General features: G+C 34.2%; 1 protein-coding gene across 2 annotated transcripts; it reads right to left on the minus strand.

The window, feature by feature from the left end:
* Window positions 1-4,406: 4,406 nt before the first annotated feature.
* LOC127700472 (toll-like receptor 3) lies at window positions 4,407-9,415 on the minus strand. Of its 2 annotated transcripts, none has more exons than XM_052203966.1 (2): window positions 9,367-9,415; window positions 4,407-6,310 (listed from the first exon to the last, which is right to left on the minus strand). In XM_052203966.1, the coding sequence occupies exon 2, from the start codon at window positions 6,213-6,215 to the stop codon at window positions 4,566-4,568; it is 1,650 nt and encodes a 549-aa protein (XP_052059926.1). In that variant the 5' UTR covers window positions 6,216-6,310; window positions 9,367-9,415; the 3' UTR covers window positions 4,407-4,565. The 2 variants fall into 2 exon arrangements, with proteins under 2 accessions (XP_052059926.1, XP_052059927.1); XM_052203967.1 differs by lacking the exon at window positions 9,367-9,415 and adding an exon at window positions 9,229-9,331.
* Between the last annotated feature and the right edge of the window lie 5,784 nt (window positions 9,416-15,199).

The raw sequence follows: 15,199 nt of genomic DNA on the forward strand, positions 1-15,199 counted from the left end.
AGGTAGTTTTTGTCAAGCCTGCGACTTTTGTTGCAAAAAGCTCGACATAGGGATAGGGATTCGGCGGCGGCAGGGTTAACTAACTTCTTATAAACTTAATATTTCAGAAGTTAGAAGACCTGGATTCTTCATACTTTGTATATAGATGTCTTATGATATGAAGTTTCCGTCTGTCATATGCCCATTGTCCTTGACCTCATTTTCATGGTTCAGTGACTACTTGAAAAAAAAAAAATTTTCTTCAACTATAAGCAATAGATCAACTATATTTGATGTATGGAAGGATTGTAAGGTGTATATGTCTGTCTGGCAGGTATCATCTGACCTTGACCTCATTTTCATGGTTCATTGGTCAATGTTAAGTTTTCATGGTTAAGTTTGTTTCTTAGATACTATAAGCAATAGGTCAACTATATTTAATGCATAAATTGATTGTAAAGTGTACATGTCTGCCTGGCATGGTTCATCTAACCTTGACCTCATTTTCATGGTTCATTGGTCAATGTTAATTTTTCTTGGTTAAGACTGTTTCTTAGAAACTATAAGCAAAAGGTCAACTATGTTTGGTTTATTGTATGATTGTAAGGTGTACATGTATTTCTCGTTTGGTTTATCTGACCTTGACCTCCTTTTCTTGGATCATGTTAATTTTATGTGTTACTTGTAGTAAAGCTTTATATTTAGGACTATCAACACAAAATCAATGGTTAGTAAAGAAGGCGAGACATTTCAGTGTGTGCACTCTTGTCTAATACTGTATGCAGTAGGTCAACTATATTTGGTGTATGGAAATATTTTACGATGTACATGTCAGTCTGGCAGGTTTTATTTGAACTTGACCTCATTTTCATGGTTCATTGCTTATGTTAAGTTTTTGTGTTTTGGTCTGTTTTTCTTAAACTTGCAATAGGTCAACTATATTTGTTGTATGGAAAGATTGTAAGGTGTATATGTCTGTCTGGCAGGTATCATCTGACCTTCACCTCATTTTCATGGTTCATTGGTTAGTATAGAATTTCCATGGTTTGGCCTGTTTCTTTTATACTATAAGCAATAGGTCATCTATATTATGTGTATGGAATGACTGTATTAATGGTGTACATGTATTTCCGGCTTTGTTTATCTGACCTTGACCTCATTTTCTTGGATCATAAATGTTAATGTGATACTTGTAGTAAAACTTTATATGTAGAACTATCAACATAAAATCAATGGTCGGTATAGTAGGCGAGACATTTCAGCGTGTGCACTCTTGTTTGATGAAGTTGAAGTTCAATCAACTTGAAACTTAGTACACATGTTCCCTATGATATGATCTTTCTAATTTTAATGCCAAATTAGAGTTTTGACCCCAAATTTCACGGTCCACTGAACCTAGAAAATGATAGTGCGAGTGGGGCATCTGTGTATTATGGACACATTCTTGTTAAAAAAGTTATGCCCCTTGGAAACATTAATTATATTGAAAATTGCATCGTTAGCGCTGTCATTTGTACAATTCTTGCCAGATTTTTATGAAACTTGTATCATAGGTTTATATTAGCAATGTCTTTGACAAGTTCGAAAATCAGTGCCGATCAATTTTTTTTAAAAGAGTTATGCCCCTTGGAGATATATAATTTATATGGAGAATTGCATTGTTAGCGCTCTCATATGTACAATTCTTGCCAGAATTTTATGAAACTTAAATCATATGTTTATACTAGCAATGTCTTGGACAAATTTTGAAAATCAGTGCCGATCAATAATTTTTAAAAGAGTTATGCTCCTTGGAAATATTAATTATATGGAAAATTGCCTTATGAGCTCTAATGTGTACAATTCTTGCCAGATTTTTATGAAATTTATATTGTAGGTTTATATCATCAATGTACTTTAATTTTCTCAATTGAATTGTTTCATATTTTTCATGTCGGGGCTTTTTATAGCCGACCATAAGTTATAGGTTTTTCTCATTGTTGAAGACTGTACGGTTGCCTATAATTGCCAACATCCACTTCATTTGAACTTTGGTGGATAGTTGTCTCATTGGCAATCAAACCACATCTCCTTATTTTTATATTGAAGAGTTCAAAAATCAGTGCTGATCAATTATTTTTAAAAGTGTTATTCCCCTTGAAAATATTGATTCTATTGAAAATTGCAATGTTATCACTCTCATGTGTTCAATTCTTGCCAGTATTTTATGAAACTTATATCATAGGTTTATATCAACAATGTCTTTGACACTTTCGTAAATAAATTTTGATCAAATAGTTGTAACGAGTTATGCCCCTTGGAAATATAAATTGTAATGGAAATCACATTGTATTTGCTCTGAAGCCTTCATTTCTCTTAAGATATTAATAAAAAGTTTTAAGAATAAAAAAAAGTGCTTTTTTTAGTTATTGCCCTTGTACCTTGGATAGATAAAGTACGTGCAATGCGGGGGACATTGGAACTCTGTTCTTTTATTATTAAAGAAAAGGGCATAATAGCAGCCATGTTTGCAAGCATATCTGGCATAATTTTCAACATAAACCTGCTGAGAATTATTCTGGCCAAAATTATCCACATTTGCCCAGTGGTTTGGAAAGATTTTTGCAACTTTTATGCATTTCTGATTTGTATAGCAACATCAGCTCAATATATTTGGAAAGTAGCAGGGTCATTGTCAAAGCTCAATTTTGGTGGAACCATTTAGAAAGTAGCAGGGTCATTGTCAAAGCTCAATTTTGGTGGAACCATTTAGAAAGTAGCAGGTTATGGCTGAGCTCCATTATGGTGGCCATATTTAACAAGTAGCAGGGTTATTGGATGAGCTTCTCTGTGGTGGCCATATTTGACAAGTAACAGGGTTATGGCTGAGCTCCAATATGATGGCCATATTTGATAATTAGTAAGATTATTCGATGAGCTGCATTATAGTGGCCATATTTGACAAGTGACAGGGTTATGGCTGAGCACCATAATGGTGCCATATTTGACAAGTAACAGGGTTATGGCTGAGCTCCATTATGATGGCCATATTTGACAAGTAGCAGGATTTTGGCTGAGCTTCATTGTGTTGGCCATATTTGGCAAGTAAAAGGGTTATGGCTGAGCTCCATATGATGGCCATATTTGGTAAGTAGTAGGGTTATTCAATAAGCTGCATTATGGTGGCCATATTTGACAAGTAACAGTGTTATGGCTGAGCTCCATTATGGTGCCATATTTGACAAGTAACAGGGGTATGAATGAGCTCTATTATGATGGCCATATTTGACAAGTAGCAGGGTTATGGCTGAACTTCATTATGGTGGCCATATTTGACAAGTAGTAGGGATTATGGCTGACATTCATTATGATGGCCATATTTGACAATTAGTAGGGTTATTCGATGGGCTGCATTATGGTGGCCATATTTGACAAGTAGCAGGGTTAATATGGCTGAGCGCCATTGTGGTGGCAATATTTGACAAGTAGTAGGGTTATGGCTGAGCTCCATTATGCTGTATTATGGTGACCATAATTGACAAGTAGCAGGGTTATGACTGAGCTCCACTGTGGAGGCAATATTTGACAAGTAGTAGGATTATGACTGAACTCCATTATGCTGTATTATGGTGGCCATATTTGACAAGTATAACAGGGTCATTGACTGGGCTTCATTGTGGCAAGTAGCAGGGATTGTTTAATTTCTAATAGTGAAAATATTGGATCAGGCAAGGATTTGTATAGTCTTACTATACAAATCATTGGATCAGGTATTGAAGTGAAATGAATTTTTTCAAATATTTTGAAATTTTAACAATTGCAGCCATCTTGAAAAGCTGACAATGATATTGGTAACTATTCGAATATTCATTTGAACTAAATAACTTTCGAATACATGACATTAAAATGCATTTTACCCATATGTTCTATTTATAGTAATGTCATCCACATGGCAGGCATATGCGACATGAATTTTTAAACTAGACAGTCTAAGGATGATTGTGGCAACGTTTACTGCAGATTGAACATTGGTTTCATAGAAGCATTTTGAAAACACTGCATTATTTCCCATAGGTAAGTATATGAATAAATTCCATGGTGGCCATATAGGAAAAGTAACAGGATCAGTAGCTCTATTTTTGATAGAAAGTCATTTAAAGACGATTTTCAAGAAAACGTCATTCAATTTGAATATTTATCTGGCCTGTGACAGGTGTTAGACATATCCGTAGTTTATACTATTTTTATAAAACATCATATTTCGGAAGATAGAATAGCTGGGTCTTTGGTTGAGTTCTATTATGGTCATATTTGGCAAGTTGCTGGGTGCTTTTAAACCTTCCTCCAAAATGAATATGTAGATCCAAACAATGAACTGCGATCCGAAGCAGAGATTTTGGATTTTATCAATTTATCTTTATATTAGGTGTATATTTATCATATGAATCTCCATTAAGTTTATTTTTATTATAGTCTACATAATTGATTATCTTATTTGGTATGCCAGTTAAACAGAAACAAATATTCATAGTTGTTTTTTTTCTGACTTTATAAAAATATAATATCTAACAGATTCTAAAACATTCCCCGTGTTCGTTCAATTCTAATCAAGTTATAAAAATGCTATAATCCTGTTTTTCCGGGTTCCGTTTCCTATATAGATTCAAGATGTATGATGTTAAAGTTACTAATACCATACAAGTACCACATAAAGAGAGAGCGACAATAATTGCCATACTCATTTGAAAACAATCCTCGTATACAGGATCATACTCAACAAAGAATGTGTTCTTCAAGTGTTCTGGTGAATGGCACAAATAGTTGTTTCCCCTACTCCCCCTAAATCTCGTGTAGCCAGTCCTCAACCAGGTTCTGAACCAATGTATTTCGCAGGTACAAGAAAACGGATTACCCTTAAAGTCCAAGAACGGACGCCCATTATATCCATCGATTATATTTCGAGGAAAGAAGTTTTCTTTGATTATTTCAATTTTGTTGTTCTTCAGCAACAGTTGGCCCCTTATTGTCACATTAACAAATGTTTCGTGTTCCCAAGTTGATATATTGTTTGAAGACAAGTCTAATACGTTTAATCTTTTAAAGCAACGGAGTGCATTCGAGGGTATGGATTTAAAGTAAGTCCTAGGTAAGAGCAAATGATCCAGTGTTGCACACAGTGGTTTGAGGAACATCGTAATATCACTGTCTGTCCATTTACGCATATCGACCGAGTCCATTTTCAAATACTTCAGGTGGTAAGCATCTTTCAAGAACGCCTTTGAATATTTTGGGCTGATCTCATTATAACTTAGGTTTAAATACCGTAATGCCGAGTTGTTTATACCCGAAAAGACTTGTAAATGTGATGTGATGTTGCACAAGCTGAGACTTCTGAGGGACGACAAACGAGAGAATGTCTCTATTGGTAGAAACGTTATTGGATTGGAGTCTAAATATAAATCCTCTAGATGTTCAAGTGTGTGATTGTAATTATAAAACAGACTAAAATTGATAAAACGATTGTAACTCAGGTCAAGTCTGGTCAGTGAAGTCTTTTTACTTTGAACATTCAGATCAGATAATTCCGTATATTTTGCTGAAAATATTTTAACTGGAGGAATAACTGTCATATCTATGGAATAGAGTATGTTACGACTAACATCTAATTCAATTAGGTTTTGTAAATGTTCAAACATCTCAAGTGTTAAAGAAGTTAGACCACAAGCTGCAAGGCGAACGAACTTTAATTTTTCGGAAGCAGATGTGTTGAAGAAATCGACCACATAACGTCTTAATGGTATATTCGAAAGGTCTATGCCTATCAGGTTGGTCGTTCTGAAACATGATGCCAGCTGCGATATGTTAATTTCCCCATTATTGCTAAAGTCAATAAACTCTAGGGAATGCAGATCATTGAAAGTATCAGCCTCAACTTGTTCTATTCTACAGGTATTAAGGAATAGCTCTGAGATTGGCAGATTCCACAGATTCTCAAATGTTGTTCGATTTATTCGAGGCAAAATGTTTCCTGAAAACTTAAGTTTCGTATAGTTTTGTATAAATTCAGGAATGTGAGTCAGCTTTTGACTGCTACAATCGGCCCTATATGGTACTCTAGTTCTGTTGACCAATCTACTGTTACACTCACACTTAGGGTGTGCAGGTGGACATTTCCATTGCGTTCCTCTTGCTTCTAATTCTACGTATATAATGCTTAGAATGACGAAAAAAATACACGTCTGCCAACCATGAATCATTTTATTTGATTGCCGTCTGCTCTATCATAACTTTTAAAAATATTTCTGTCCTTTGAATAAACTGACCATAATTGATTCTTGTTCATATCAGCATCCTAAAAAGGATAAACGAAAGGAATAAATAATTCTTTGTAAGAATAGGCAGCGGAACAGAAATGTGTGCCTTACCACCACCACTTACATACACACCTCAAAGGTAAGGATAAATATGTGCCTTACCACCACCACTTACATACACACCGCAAAGGTAAGGATAAATATGTGCCTAACCACCACCACTTACATACACACCGCAAAGGTAAGGATAAATGTGTGCCTAACCACCACCACTTACATACACATCGCAAAGGTACGGATAAATGTGTGCCTAACCACCACCACTTACATACACACCGCAAAGGTAAGGATAAATGTGTGCCTAACCACCACCACTTACATACACATCGCAAAGGTAAGGATAAATGTGTGCCTAACCACCACCACTTACATACACACCGCAAAGGTAAGGATAAATGTGTGCCTAACCACCACCACTTACATACACACCGCAAAGGTAAGGATAAATGTGTGCCTAACCACCACCACTTACATACACACCGCAAAGGTAAGGATAAATGTGTGCCTTACCACCACCCCTTACATACACACCGCAAAGGTAAGGATAAATATGTGCCTTACCACCACCCCTTACATACACACCGCAAAGGTAAGGATAAATATGTGCCTAACCACCACCCCTTACATACACACCGCAAAGTTAAGGATAAATATGTGCCTTACCACCACAACTTTCATACACACCGCAAAGGTAAGGATAAATGTGTGCCTTACCACCACAACTTACATACACACCACAAAGGTAAGGATAAATATGTGCCTAACCACCACCACTTACATACACACCGCAAAGGTAAGGATAAGTGTGTGCCTTACCACCACCACTTACATACACACCGCAAAGGTAAGGATAAGTGTGTGCCTTACCACCAACACCGCAAAGGTAAGGATAAATGTGTGCCTAACCACCACCACTTACATACACACCGCAAAGGTAAGGATAAATGTGTGCCTAACCACCACCACTTACATACACACCGCAAAGGTAAGGATAAATCAAACTGCGATATCCCTTTGTAAGGAAAAGGAGTAAATGTGTGCATTGATTGTCACGGTTTTTTTTTACATATATAGTTTTATATTTCAGAATAAGGAGATGTGGTATGATTGCCAATGAGACAATCTACCAAAGTTCTAATGACGAGGATATAAGCAATTAAAGGCAGCCGTACGGCCTTCACCAATGAGAAAAAACCCATACAGTATAGTCGTATAAATTACGTTCATTGAAATCCAAAACGCGACTACAGACACGGGCATACCAAACAAGTTATGAAATATATACACCGTAAGAAGGTGCCCTAGGAACATCACCGTCCAAAAAGGGAAAATTAACAAATGGGAACGAAGAATCGTCTCTTCTGTCGTATACTTTTATACGGAGTTTCTCGAGTGAAGCTGAGATATTCAATTATTGCTGTCTGTATAATATTTATTTAAAGTAAATTCCTTTGGGTAAATTTCAGCATTCAAATTAGAAAATTCTTGATTATTTAAAGCAAAATTATAATCAAGGTAACGGTACGTGTTTTAAAATTTATCAATTAAATATAATTTAAACGGATCTTTACAGAGTTTGGCCATAAACTGTGATTCATAACAATACAGAAACAAGTCTGCTATCAAAAGGGTCCAATAGATACCCATAGGAAGACCTAGTCGATAAACTTTATTGCCGAAACGTACATAAATGTTGTCAAGAAGAAAATTTAAAGCTTTAATCATCTCATCACAGTTCCAGTAAATATATCTAGTACATTTCCCTTTTTTCATTACAGACGAAGGCTTTATATATGAGTTGCAGCAAATTCTGCAACCAGATTTTTCAAAGGACAATCTAATTAAAAAAGACAGCTTCCGTTTGACAAGATCGTGTGGTACGTAGTTTAGTGTAAAAATAATAACTGTCGACTGAATAGAACGAACGGACCATCGAAAACACGTAATTTATCCAAAACATCCGAAGAGATTTTGACACCCCAAAAATAATTAATACCATTATTTTCATATGTTTTATTACAAAAATTATTAACAAGTTCTTTAATAGAAGTAAGGGACCTAGTTAACAGTAGAGAAAGATTAAAAGTATAACACTTAATTACTAGAAGCTGATATGACACGAAATTTGAACTTTTTTTTTGTACTCCATGAAGCCAATACATAGTAGGGACTTTCAAATGTTCAGAGGAGGCCTTAATCTGAGCTGTGGTAGTGACATTATTATTTACTATTTGAATCTCTGTGGAGCGCACAGCCTTGCATTGTCTATTTTTTTCTTTTATTTAGTATCTGAATAAATATGATACAGGTCGGCCACATTTCCTTCTTTATCTCTGTTCTAAATATAATAATTTAAATGCTTATTTGGGAGGAAGTATGTTGTCACGCATTAAAAAAAACAATCACAAAAAAACTTAATTTTTTGTCAATGTTACATGCTTGTATACTTTTTATTTAGTAACAATTCTATTGCATGGATTTTACAATCTTATCTGATCTCAAGTATATAAGAAAAAAGTTTAAGATACTATTGAATACCTTTAAATCCATTCAGGTAGAGTCGACCCCTTAGTTATCTTAGTGCTACTGGTGCAAGAACTTTTCTTCCGCCACCATTTTTTGTAATATTCCTTGATAAAACATCATGAATATTTACCAAATATGTAATATATAGGCGCAGGTTGTAGTTCCACAGTTTATTCCTATATTATTTGTGAATACAAATTCATCTGTTTGTAATACAACACATGTTCAAGGCATACATTCTAGCAGACTGCATAAACATTAACAAAGATAAGTCCCCGTAGACATAAAAAAAAACCAAACGATATGAATCTTTAAAGACATACCTAAAATTAACGCAAATGCAAAGATTGCATGGTCGACACTTGCATACCTGGAGCCTTTTGTTTCTGTCTGTTGGGCAGGTTGACACGGAAAGCCATCTTTATAAAAACAAACCTACTTTCTGCTTTCCGACATTCCTTATTTTGTCAAAATTATTTATATTTAGTTATTATATATATATACTTACAAACAAGATGGTGAAAATCCATAACAAGGAAGTATTTAAAACTATTTTTAAATCATGGAAAAAACGCATCAGTGTCTTGTGATTATATATATATATGGATATTATCTGCTTTCTCTGTTGGATAAAAACCGTCTATCTAATTCAAACTGTATTGGAAATGCCAAAACATTTTTTTCTTAAATGTGAAGCATTAACATTTGCCTTTTAAAACGCTGTAATACATTATAGAGATAATATTGCAAGAGAAAATATCAAATATTAGATCAGAATAAGTGCAAACCCCCTAAAAATAGAGACGAAAAGATATGCAAAAAACTATATATATATATATAAATCACAAAGATTATGTAAAAAAATTCACGTTTGATAAAGTCGAAGATGAAGAACAGTTTATATGTCAATGCCCCCTTCATAATCTCTTGAGAAAAGAGTTATATGATAAAATTTTGAACTGTTAAACACAAGTGCCAAATTTAATTGGCTTTTTATTCAAGAAAACCTAGAGGTATTGAAAATTATTGCAATTTATATTAATAAATGTTTTGAACTCAGAAAACTGTCAATATAGTACAGATATGTTTATACGTAACCCATTGAGAATATTTGGCTCTGGTCTGGCTGTGGTTAAAGATCTTAGAATTGAGATGATTATATTCATATTTATATATCAAAATATTTGTGTCAGTTATCAAAATCATTGTAAGAAATTACATTGCTCTTCATGGGCCCTTTAATTGGAATAAATATCTTATCTTAATATTACGGTCTTTAGGCAATCTGATTAAAAATCGGATATATCGCAACTCGCATGCCCATACGAGGATAACGTAATCAGAGATCTATATTTTAATTAGATTGATCTTTAGGAATAATATTCTAGATGTAATACACGACATCTGTTTTCATTCTGGTTTTGTCTGTACAGTGAACAATATCTATTTACATCGTGCCCCGGCCATACATTCATTATTATATCTTTTGGCTTTTCTTACTCTTCTCTATATTTTTCATCAGTAGTTTAAACATATTGTATTTGCTTAAATATGCAAAAGGGGTGAGACACAAGTTAATCAACCCTATAAAGTCTTCTCCCTCTTCTTCTTTTATCAGTATTCCTCTAATGTGACATCAATGCATCGAATTTAACTTACTTTTTTTCTTCTTCCGCCAAATTTCAAAACTTGTTTTGTGGTGTCGCAAGATGTCGCTTAGATTTTTTGCATATGATATCGAACAGTTATTGCGCTTTTGAGACTGACCCTGTTTAGTTGAAAACTTTTTATTGTAAGAGTTATCCCCCCAAACACTGTTTTCTTTGTGGTGAGTTCTCTTCCGTAACCGTAAAAGAAAGCGACAAATTTATTTTACTAAATTACTTGTTATATCTTCAGGATGATTTGTCAAATTTTAACCGAATCAATTCGTAGACTCCATATGACAGTTATTTCCCCTTTTGAATTTGACATGAGTGATATGTCAATGTATCACATGAATGGTAAGTAATACAGACCTAAGGTACGTGTATTTGAGGTCATGGGTTCATAAAAATAAATTTGAGGTCAAGGTCAAAGGTCAAGGTCATTTTCTAAATTTTGACTTTTCATTGTTCCGAGATCTCCTCTGTAACCGTAAAAGAAAGCGACAAATTTATTTTACCAAATTGCTCGTTACATCTTCAGGATTAGGATGACCATTTGGACCGAAGCTATCCGGAGACTCCATATGAGAGTTATTTCCCCTTATGCATTTGATATAAGTGATATGCATTTCTAATTGGTAAACCATAAGTGATAGAGACCTAGGGTCTTTTGATTTGAGGTCCTTGGTCCAAAAAAAACAAAACAAAATGAGGTCAAGGACAAAGGTCAAGGTCATATTCTAAATTTTGATTTTGGCTTATTTTCACTTCTTTTCAAAAACATATTTTTACTAAATTGTTAGTTACGACATGTCGTAACACATACATTTTGGTTGAAAGGGTACGCTGACATTAAATGGGAGTTTTCTCCCCTATTATATTTAAAATTACGTGTATGATGATATAACTCATTAACCATGTATAATAAAGACCTAGTGTCTTTTGATTTGAGGTCCTTGGTTTATGACCTTGAAATTGAGGTCAAGGTCATAGGTAAATTTGACGTTCTAGATTTTGACCTTTGCTTTAAATTCATATTTATACTTCATAAAGCCATAGGACTTTGTGCATTAGGTTACAAGTCAGGTGCTCCCGAAGTGTAAGCAGATCCTGCTCCATATGTGGCATTCGTCGTATTGCTCATGTAAGGACAAACCCGGTGATAAGTCTAATTCAGTGGGTCATATTCGAGGAAAAGAGGACGGGATTGTGGCTACATTAATTGGAACATATACCTGTCGTCATCTGTGAAACAAGTATTCCATAACGGTCAACCAACTCACGATGGTGTCCGTAGACCTCTTGAAGGAATAATTTCAACTTCACCACTTCAAACTCTTGGTTCAATAGCTTCCTTGTAAGTAGCAACCCTCTATCAAGGAAATGATGCTACATAGAAATGGAAAGTTCACTATTGGGAAGCTGAAATCATCTCTTTTGTCATAAAGTTTTGTTCTCAACCGATCCTCGCTATCAATTTCTAGATATAAGTCAAGATATGAGACAGACTTAACTGTATCTGTTGTATCTTTTATTTCAAATTCGATAGGATAGATGCGTTCAACATAGTCACCAAACTTAGAATTATTTAGTAAGAGGACATCATGTATAGCGGAACGTGAAGTTAACGGACGATTTTGTTTCTTTTTATTCTTGTTATGAAGCTCCCGAATAAAGTCGGCCTCATATGAGTAAATGAACAAGTTGACAAGAAGAGGAGCAACGCTTGTTCCCATGAGAATGTCGATTGTTTGTTAAAAACACAGCCTCCAAACATAACAAATATGATGTCAATCAAGAAATCAAGCATCTTGATAATATCTGTTTCAGAGAATTTTTTGTTTGAATCAGAGTGATGATTTTTTTGCAGGTTTGTGAAATTTGTTCCTTACCTAGTGAAATAAGTTCCGGGTTTGTGAGATTTGTTCCTTACCTGGTGAAATAAGTTCCTTGTCTGTGAAATATGTTCCACTGGTTATACAAGTTATCTTTTATACTGAGCATTGTTATCAGTGAGTTTAAATTTATAATTCAAGTACATTATAAAAACATGTATTATATTGATAATGTAATAAATAAAAGGTGTAAACATCCAATATGGATTCTGTGGAGTATAGCAAAATGTTTAATTACATTATCCATAAAAAGAATACCCAAATGACAATAATTTAATGAGGCAGATAAGCGAAGAATAAGAAAAATCCGTCAGAAATTTTTTATAGATCAATCATTTATTTATGAATATTGCAATTCAACATATGTTACTTCATATCAGAATGTGTAGATAAACTGTTATCACAGAGATATGTCTCGCCCTTTTGTAATTTTGATTATGCCAATGTTGAAATTAAAATAGCAATACTTTAACATGTTTCATGAGTTATGCAAATATTCAAAGTCAATGAACCATGACTGTCAGGTACATGGCTAAACAATCTCCATGTAAATGAGATGTGCCAAAGCTAATGCAACTGCATACCAAATACCATTGACTTATTATAAGTCGTTCCCTTAAGCAAACCTAAACACAAACATTAACTTGTAAACTATGTAAAAGTTTCAAATTTAATGAACCATGAAGAGGGGGTGGGGGCTAAATAATCTCCATGGAAACGATACTTGCAAATGCCAATAAATTTGCATACCAAATATTTAGTTTCTAAGTCGATAGACCGATAGACCATGACTGAGGGGGCGGGGCCAAATATTCTCGATGGTAATGAGATGTGCTAATGCTTATACAACTGAATATCAATTAACATTTGCCTACCATAAATGGTCCCCTTTGAACTGACCTAATCACAAACTAATACATGTTAACTTAGCAAAATTCTCAAAGGCAATAGACCATGACTAAGAGGGCGGAGCCAAATAATCTCCATGGAAATGAGATATGCCAATGCTTATACAGCTGCATACCAAATATAATTGACTTACCACTAGTGGTTCCCCATAAACTGGCCTAATCACAAACTAACACATGTAAAATAAGCAAAAGTTTCAAAGTCAATAGACCATGACTGAGGGGGCAGGGCCAAATAATCTCCATGGAAATGAGATGTGCCAATGCTAATACAACTGCATACCAAATATGATTGACCTACCACTTGTGGTTCACCATAAACTAGACCTAATCACAAACTAATACATTGTTGACGACGCTGCCGCCGACGCCAGAAACAGCATACCTATGTCTCGCTTTTTTACTCCATCAAGGCGAGACAAAAAATGAAATAGTGTGTTTTAAATATTTATCACAGTTGTTAATCATAGTTGTGCATTTGTTTTTTAATCATATTATCTACGTACAATATATATGCTGACTTAATTTGAATTTCTAAAAGATTTACCTTATTTTGAATGTTCTCGTGTTGTTTAAAGACTTCACTGATGAGTATTAAATTTGTCAGGTACAACTATAGAATGTTTTGCTTGATATAAAGTTAATGCATCATGTTAATCTATAACACCTGGAACTTATTCAACATTTAGTAAAAAATTAGTTCCAGAACACATTTTACAGTGCTGGAACATATTTCCTTATAATATATATTCCGGGTATAAATTTTCTGTGATATAAATTGCGATGGAATATATTTCCTATGAAATAAGTTCCGGCGGAACAAATGTCACGACGGAACAATTTTTTTGTTACAAAAAATAATCTTAGTAGCAAAAAATAATTCAGATATTACTTGAAACTATGAGCAGGGTCAGGAACAAACTTCTAATGTTTGTTTTGAGGTTTATTGACTATTTATACTAGACATGCTATACGAGAGAAAGAGAAATAAAAGAAAATTATAAATTTAAAAGACGAAAATAAATTGCATGTTTTCTACAAGAATTGTAAAACAAGTATAAACATACATATACTATGATCATAAAACAAAAAGATATTTATATGTCAACATACGAACGGTCTCCCACAAAAGACTATGTCAATCCAGTATGTCAAGCTTTTCAGGGTAAGTATGATAAGGGCCTTATTCGTCATCCATGCTGTATGCTTAATAAAGTTTTCGGTCAAATTTGTTGATTCTCTGAAGTCGATGGCCTCATAGTGAGCTTAAAATAGCTTTGCAGAACTTACCACCTTCTTTATAACCAACGACGTCCATTATAATTTGAAAAAGAATGGCGGGGAAACTACTATGTTTAAATTTTACTACGTTTCACTCTCTACACTTTTCGATGCATATTATGAATGAAAAACTTGGAAGCGGCCATACTTTTCTAACACAAATGAATAAGCAAACAACCAAAGAAAAAGTCAACGAATAACTCCGATATCTGTTTGAAAAAAAAAATCGATAAAAAGACATTACCCCTCCATTTCCAGTGTTAATACTTTCCCCAAAAGAAATTGGTAAATCTAAAAAATTGTATAAGCCTTTTATAATTTTTGTAATCCACTACTATTTACATACAATTCTGAACGAATTAAACTACAAAGAGAAAACATTTTCCACTTTCATCAGCTATGAGATGGCTAGCTTTTTAGAAAAGCTATTACTTGTGTAATTTGATTTACAAACAAAAACGGTGTGGTTTTTAAGCTTCTTGTAAAAATATTCCTTTGAGACGTTCAACAGTCGTACAGAGTTTTCCTTTGAGACGTTCCATTGCCTTACAGGGGTGTCACTAATTAGCAACAAGAAGCGTCAAGAAGCGACAAGATGTATAAATTTAGCG

Source organism: Mytilus californianus, unplaced genomic scaffold (genome assembly GCF_021869535.1).
Source record: "Mytilus californianus isolate M0D057914Y unplaced genomic scaffold, xbMytCali1.0.p SCAF_5, whole genome shotgun sequence".
Classification (NCBI taxonomy): domain Eukaryota; kingdom Metazoa; phylum Mollusca; class Bivalvia; order Mytilida; family Mytilidae; genus Mytilus; species Mytilus californianus.